The sequence below is a fragment of the Numida meleagris genome, chromosome 25 (genome assembly GCF_002078875.1).
Source record: "Numida meleagris isolate 19003 breed g44 Domestic line chromosome 25, NumMel1.0, whole genome shotgun sequence".
Taxonomy (NCBI): domain Eukaryota; kingdom Metazoa; phylum Chordata; class Aves; order Galliformes; family Numididae; genus Numida; species Numida meleagris.
Genome location: NC_034433.1, coordinates 5,128,003 through 5,134,914, shown reverse-complemented (window position 1 = coordinate 5,134,914; position 6,912 = coordinate 5,128,003). Strand labels below are relative to the sequence as shown.

Below are 6,912 nucleotides of genomic sequence, written 5' to 3'. Positions count from 1 at the left end.
TGTGCCCAGCAGCGCAGGTGAGCACTGCCCCTACAAGGATGCGCTGTCTCCAATGGCAGACTGGAATTCCCCAACTCCTGTTGGACTAAGTGCCTTAGCAAACAGATGCTGTTTAACTTTTTGGGGTCAAAAGGAAACAAAAGTAGCATGTTTGCATGTGCTATAGAGGGCATCTTATTCCTTTGTCTTTTGGCAAGCCTGAGTCCCCGTGGGGACCTGCAGATAACACGCGGTGTGTTGACGTTTTGATAACTGTTCTTTGCTTTCAGCCAGAATTTGCCTTTTATCCAATCTTAATAAGTTGATCTTTCTATCAATCCTGCTAGCAAACAAGATAATTGCTTTCTTATAGTCTCAGTATCCAGAAAAGGACACACACTTCCTGGCGCTCCCAAGGGAGTGAAAGATGTGTGAAGCGCCAGTGTGGGATGAGCGCAGCAATAGCAGTGCTGGGCGGGTAGCAGCTATCGGGGGCAGCAGTGAGCTCCCATGGGGTGCAGGGTGCTATGGGGCAGGCCAGGAGGAACATGGGTTTGGAACTCAGGGATCTTCAGGGTCCCTGCTGACCCCAGCCCTTTTGTGAATGGCTGCTGGTCAGGTGCTGCGGGCACATCTGCAGCAACGGCACTGAGCAAGGCAGGGAAGGGATTATTTCGGTCTCATCCCCACTGCCCATTTCTCCTTCATGCCTCAATGCCCTCATGGCGCTGGGTCTGCCTGCAAGTGAGTTTCCACCCCGCGCCACGAGCTGTGAGCACCTTTGTTTTGGGAAAGGTTGAAGAGATTTGGAAGGATCCAGATAGCACTGCAGCGTGCTGGCGGTGCGATAACTCCTCTCCCCGCTGTGATAAGGGCAGCCCTTATCGAGTGGCCGCGCTTTGATTTGGCCGTGGAAGGTGCGAGGTGCTCTGTTCTCATCCGGGTGCCCCACCAACGACAAAAAATTCTCAAGTTCCTCGTGGTCCAAAATACAAAGAAACCCTTCAAGCCAGGGTTACACACAGCGGTAATGGAAAACAGAGGCACGCAGATAAGGAGGTCAGTGCGTGCCAGTATAAAGGCAGCCAGGCCGGGCGGCTCAGCCTGGTGCTGCACTCTCCGGACGGGTGCACCATGGCCACCAGCTGCACCATGAAGTGCCTCGTGCTGGCCGTGCTGTGCCTGCAGCTCACGGAGGGGCTGGTGAGGTGGGTGTGCTCAGCAGGCTGGGGCAGGGGGGAGCTCGGGGAGCAGAGACGGGCTGCATTCATCACATGCATGTGCTGCACCTGGGGCACTGCTCAGGTGCATCTGGCCATGTGCATCTCCAGAATCCATCGTGGCCATGCCAGCACCAGCCCAGGCTGTGCCCCTGGCCCAGAGACATTGTGCAGAGGGCTCATGGCATGGCAGGACGCAAGGGAACCCAAAGGAGAGGACATCTGGAAATGCCCAAATCACCTGATTTCCTGCTTTTTTTTTTTCTCCCCCACCCCTCACCCCCTCTGTGCAGGATCAAGCTGAAGAAAGGCAAGTCCATACGGGAGAAAATGAGGGAGGCAGGAGTGCTGGAGGAATACCTGAAGAAAATTAAGCACGATCCAGTCAAGAAATACCACTTCAGGAGGGACTCCGTTGTGTACGAGCCGATGGCCTCCCACCTGGATGTGAGTCCTCTCACCGCTCCCCCTGTCCCCTTCCCACTGTCAGAGCAATCTGTTCACCCTTGAGCTCCCGAGAGTGAAAGAGTTCTTGTTCTCAGTCTTGTTTTAAGCTCCCGTGTTAGAGTTTAGCAAGGCTTTCCCCTGGCTGCCTGAAAAGCTCTGGTTTTCTATATGCAACAGAAGAAATACTTAATAGCTCTTCATCTGGGAGCAGATCAGTAGATCACTCAGTCCTTTCCCACCTTGTTACCATAACAGTGAGGGGATCCCCAGCGTTGCTGCAAGGTGCTGGGACGTGGTACGTGGCGGGGAGGTGGAGCTGAGCTCCCATGGACATAACCCACCTCTTGTCTGCAGTCCTCCTACTTCGGGGAGATCAGCATCGGGACCCCCCCGCAGAAATTCCTGGTGCTCTTCGACACTGGCTCCTCCAACCTGTGGGTGCCCTCCACACTCTGCAAGACGCCAGCGTGCAGTGGGTGCCATGCAGCCCCCCCCGCCTATCTCCCCGAGCATCTGCGAACCCCACAGCAATAGCACCCCCAGGAGCTCTATCACTTTGTCTCTCCCACAGGAAACCACGCCAGGTTCAAGCCCAGAGCGTCCTCCACTTACACCAACAATGGGCAGACCGTTACACTGTCCTACGGCAGCGGGACGCTGACGGTGCTGCTGGGCTACGACACGCTGCGGGTGGGTGCACCGCTGGTGGGGACAGCCTGGGAGTGGCGGGGGGGCAGCTCTTGTACAGACAGCACTTGTGCAAACCAGGTCCTGAGACGGGCAGAAACAACATAAAGTGAATATTGCTCCCTTTGGTTACCCAGCTGGGTTTTTGCTTTGTTTGCATGACTCCTGTTAGTATTGCCAGGCACCCAGAGACATTTTCACCAGCTACTACCTTGTAGCATGCTCTTTGGGTTTGCACTCTTTGGCTTTGCACTCTTTGGTTTTGCATTCTTTGGCTTTGCACTCTTTGGGTTTGCACTCTTTGCATAAGTGCACAGGCTGACACGGTGCTCCCTCTCCCTCCAGATCCAGACCATCTCAGTCAGAAACCAGGAGTTTGGGCTAAGCCAGAATGAGCCCACCCAGCCATTCTACTACGCCCAATTCGATGGGATCATGGGGATGGCTTACCCCGCCCTTGCAGCCGGAGGGACGCCCACCCCACTGCAGGGCATGCTGCAGCAGAACCAGCTCAAACAGCCCATCTTCAGCTTCTACTTTTCTCGGTAAAGGCCACCTGCACATCCGCCATGCACTTCTGTCCCTCTGGCTGTCCCCATGCAGGTTCCTTGCTGCTCTAACTGCATTGTTCTTGCAGCAATCCCACCTACAACTACGGGGGAGAGCTTGTGCTGGGAGGAGTGGACACTCGGCTGTTCACTGGGGACATTGTGTGGGCACCAGTGACCCAGGAGCTTTACTGGCAGGTGGCAATCGATGAGTGAGTTGCATCCAGCCCTGATGGGCATCACGCAGCACAGCCTGGAGGCTAGGTGCAGCCTCGTGTTCCGGCCTCCCAGACCCAGCCAAGGTGGGTTCTGTGCCCAGTAGGAGCTCAGAGTAACGTCCCCCACCTTTCTGTACTCAGGTTTGCTATTGGACAGTCGGTGACGGGCTGGTGCAGCCAGGGCTGCCAGGCCATTGTGGACACAGGGACGTTCCTGCTCACCGTGCCCCAGCAGTACCTGAGCAGCTTCCTGCAGGCTGTGGGTGCACAGGAGACCAGCTTTGGGGTAAGAGGGGTGTTTGGGATCGGGGTGGGGCTTGTAAGCGAGCCATGAGCCCTGGGTTTGGACAGATCCTGTGAAACTCAGATGGTGTCTGCAGGGCACAGTGCTGTGCGTAAAGCAGGGATGTGATGTGGCATGGCTGGGGCCTCGGGAAGTGTTGTGCCTCACAGCCAGTGCTGCTCCAACCGTAAGCTCCCCATCACCCTCTCTCCACAGTATGCAGTTGACTGCAATGAGATTCAGAGCTTGCCCACCATCACCTTCATCATCAACGGGGTGCAGCTCCCGCTGTCCCCCTCTGCCTATGTCCTCAACGTATGTATTACCCTTCCGGGTCCCAGGGGTCCAGCAGAGAGCCCAGTGTTCCTGGGCAAACAGTGATGCTCCCCTCTCTGCACAGCTGCAGGGTCCGGGTGCTTCCCCAGGTTCTGACTCCCCATTATTTCCCCTCACAGAACAATGGGTACTGCACTGTTGGGATCGAGGTCACCTACCTGCCGTCCCAGAGTGGGCAGCCGCTCTGGATTTTGGGTGACGTCTTCCTCAAGGAGTATTACACCATCTTTGACATGGGGTACAACCGCATCGGCTTTGCCAAGTCAGTGTAGAGGAGTGGGGCAGCAAAACGCAGCCCCCTCCTGCTCTGAGCGAGCCTTGCTGTGGGTTTCCTATGGGCCTTTATGCTCCTTTATGTGCTCTCTGTCTCTCCGAGGTTTCTGTGTAAGGCCGTGCTCTCAGTCTCCTGTTGCAAATAAACTGCAGAGCCTCAGCGCTCTCAGAGCTCAGTTTGTTCGGTGGTGGCAGAGTGCAGGCTGAGGGCTCACAAGTCTCAGCCCTTCCTGCTGCAAGGAAAGCTCCTGCATGGTGAGGGTGTCCCACCGCCCAGCCCCTGTGCGAGGGACTCTCAATACCTGTGGTGTCGGTGTTATGCCCCAAGCACAGCTCTGGGGAGAGGAATTCCCCGAGGGACTCCCCAGAAGCCATCTCTGCTCAGTAGTGGAGCAGCCTGAAATCAGCATGCGGAGATGTTTTCCAGGACCTCAGCCGGACATCAGGATGGGGGTGGGGAGTGAGCGCTCTGCCTCGCAGCGGGGTAAGGGCTGGCAGTGAGGTCAGAGCAGGGTATGAGAGTGGGTGAGGTTAGCTGTGACGTCTGAGTGACCCCTAAATCCTGCTTGGGCTGGTGAGGCAACAAGCTGGGCACCGGGAGCTGCTGGCACCGGGGAGCGGGCAGATACTGTAGCACAGGAACCATGAACGTGGTTTCTCAGAAGCTCTTTATCACTGGGGCTCATTCTCAGATCTGTTAGTAGCTCTGTCATCTCGCCTGAGAAAGGACACAAACTCCTCTGCGCTTTGTGTCAAAATATTGGTGCAGCCCGAGCACAGTGATGTGGGGATCAGGCAGGGCAGGAGGCAGAGGTGGTCACTTCTCCTCCTGCAATGCAGCGTGGAGCCCTGGGGGAGCAGCACAGCCCCCCCTGCCTCTTCCTGAAAAGAAGGAATAATTGCGCACCGCTCTGCCAGGCTGATGGGGACGTGGGGACTGTCACTATGGGAACACATCTCTAACGCACCAGATGCACAACCTGAGCATCTCTAGTGTGATGTGGAGCTGCAGCGAATCAAAGTGTCTTTTTTTCTTTCGGAGATGGTCAAGTGGTAGCAACTGCGCAGCTAAAAACTAGTTCATGCCAGCAGTGCAGTAAGAATTGGATGCACTATGTTGTGTGCCATGGGCGGGGAGAGGCCAGAGCCTCCATGCAAGGGATGCACAGGGGGTGCAGCACCAAAGTGTCCCGTCACCTGTGGTCCAACACCCATATCCCTGTCAGATGGCAGCCACGTGCTGCAACGTGTCACCTCCCCTCCAATCTGCTCCTTGCAAACTGGTCTGTGCCAGGGGAACTCCTTGCCATGGGTAGGGAGATGCCAGCAGCCCCATGGGGTCTCTGCCTCCTGCTGCAGAGTGCCTGCACAGCCCATCTCACACTGAAGCTCTGCAGTGTTTGGGCATCTCCCCCCTGAGGGTCCCACCTGAAGGTGCCAAACAGCCCCATGCTCAGGTGGGGACACGCTGCCATTCCTCCCCACTGCCCTCTATGTCGCCAGGTCCCTGCTAATCCCCCAGGGCTGCAACGAGCACCGGTACAAGGACCTGCACAACCCTGGTGCAAGGAGCTGCACAGTACTGTGCAAGGAGCTGGTGTAAGGAGCTGCACGGTACCGCGCAAGGAGCTGCACAACCCGAGCGCAAGGAGAGGCATGGCAGTGTGCAAGGAGCTGCACGACACTGTGCAAGGAGCCGCATAACCTTGGTGCAAGGAGCGCCGCGCCTGGAAAACCCCACGTTCGGCAGGAAATCACCCACACCACGCAGCCGTTGTGGCCGAGGCGGGGACTACAAGTCCCGGCAGGCGCGGGCAGCCCTGCCCCGCTCTGGACTACAGCTCCCGGCGTGCTGCGGCGCGGGCCGGGCCGTGCTGAGCCGAGCCGGGCCAGGCCGGGCGGGCAGTGCTGCCCTCCCTTGGCACGAGAGCAGCGGAGGCCGCGGCCGGCAGTGGGACCGAGCCGGGCCGGGCCGGGCCGGGCCGAGCAGAACCGAGCAGGGCCGAGCCGAGCAGAGCTGAGCAGAGCCGAGCCGGTCCGCCCTGCGCAGCCGCCCGCTGCCCCGCGGGGTTCCGCGTTCCCTGCGCCCGCAGCCGCGGGGTGAGTTGCGGGTGTCGGGGTCGAGGTGCGGGAGGGGGCAGCGGGGTGAGGGCGGGGGCCGTGCTCCCCAGCGCGGGACCGAACCTGTTCTGGTTTGTTTCGTCTCGGTTTATTTACTTATTTATTTTATATTTATTTTTTATGTTTATTTTTCAACACCCCCCCCGCCCCCCCTTTTTTCCTCCTCTTTAAATAACAAGGGGGGAGCAGCCGCCGTTTCCATAATGCTCTCGCGGAGCCGCACCATCGCTTTTTTTTTTTTTTTTTACTCGGGGGGGTGTGGGGGGGTGGGGTTGCGCTTCGTGCACGGCGGTGCCCCCCACCTCCCCCCTCCACATAGGGAAACTGAGGCACGGATGCTCGGCCCGCGGTGCTCACCCCCGGACGGGACGGTTCGGGGCTTCGGGGGGCGAATCCCTCCCGGGACGATGTGGGGGCAGAGCGCGGCCCCCCCGGGTCACAGCGCTTTGGGGTAGGGGGCTGGAGGGAGTACACGCACTGGGGGCTGCGGTCCCCTCCGCTGTATTCGCGAGTGAATTGCGGAGCGGGGCGGATTGCGACAGCCCTGCTGGCCCCGCTGAGCCGGGGGGAGGAATTTCCTTGGTTAAAAAAAAAAAAAAGAAGAAGAAGAAAAAGGGCGAAAATGTGGCGGTTATTGTCGCGCTGTGCCGAGATAAATAAATAACAACGTGCGGGGCCGGACGGGCGGGGCCCGGCTGCGGGAACCGCTGCGCTGCGGCGTTCCCTGCCCTTGAGGCCCGGGGCAGTTCGCACGGCGGATTTTTTTGGGAGGGTTTCCCCCCCCGCCTCCCCCGCGCCCC

The 6,912-nt window shown here is 58.5% G+C and overlaps 2 protein-coding genes across 2 annotated transcripts in view; both read left to right on the top strand.

Moving 5' to 3' along the window:
- On the top strand, positions 894–4,133 carry LOC110388248 (gastricsin-like). Its single transcript, XM_021377332.1, has 9 exons — positions 894–1,187; positions 1,493–1,646; positions 2,001–2,118; positions 2,218–2,336; positions 2,679–2,878; positions 2,971–3,093; positions 3,241–3,385; positions 3,599–3,697; positions 3,838–4,133. Exons 1-9 carry the CDS (start codon positions 1,114–1,116, stop codon positions 3,988–3,990), a joined length of 1,185 nt encoding a protein of 394 aa, XP_021233007.1. The 5' UTR covers positions 894–1,113; the 3' UTR covers positions 3,991–4,133.
- TFEB (transcription factor EB) overlaps positions 5,859–6,912 on the top strand; it is a 14,113-nt gene continuing 13,059 nt past the window's right edge. Inside the window, exon 1 of the mRNA XM_021377304.1 lies at positions 5,859–6,091. The gene's annotated coding sequence lies outside the window, so the exon portion shown is untranslated. The remainder of the gene's footprint in view (positions 6,092–6,912) is intronic.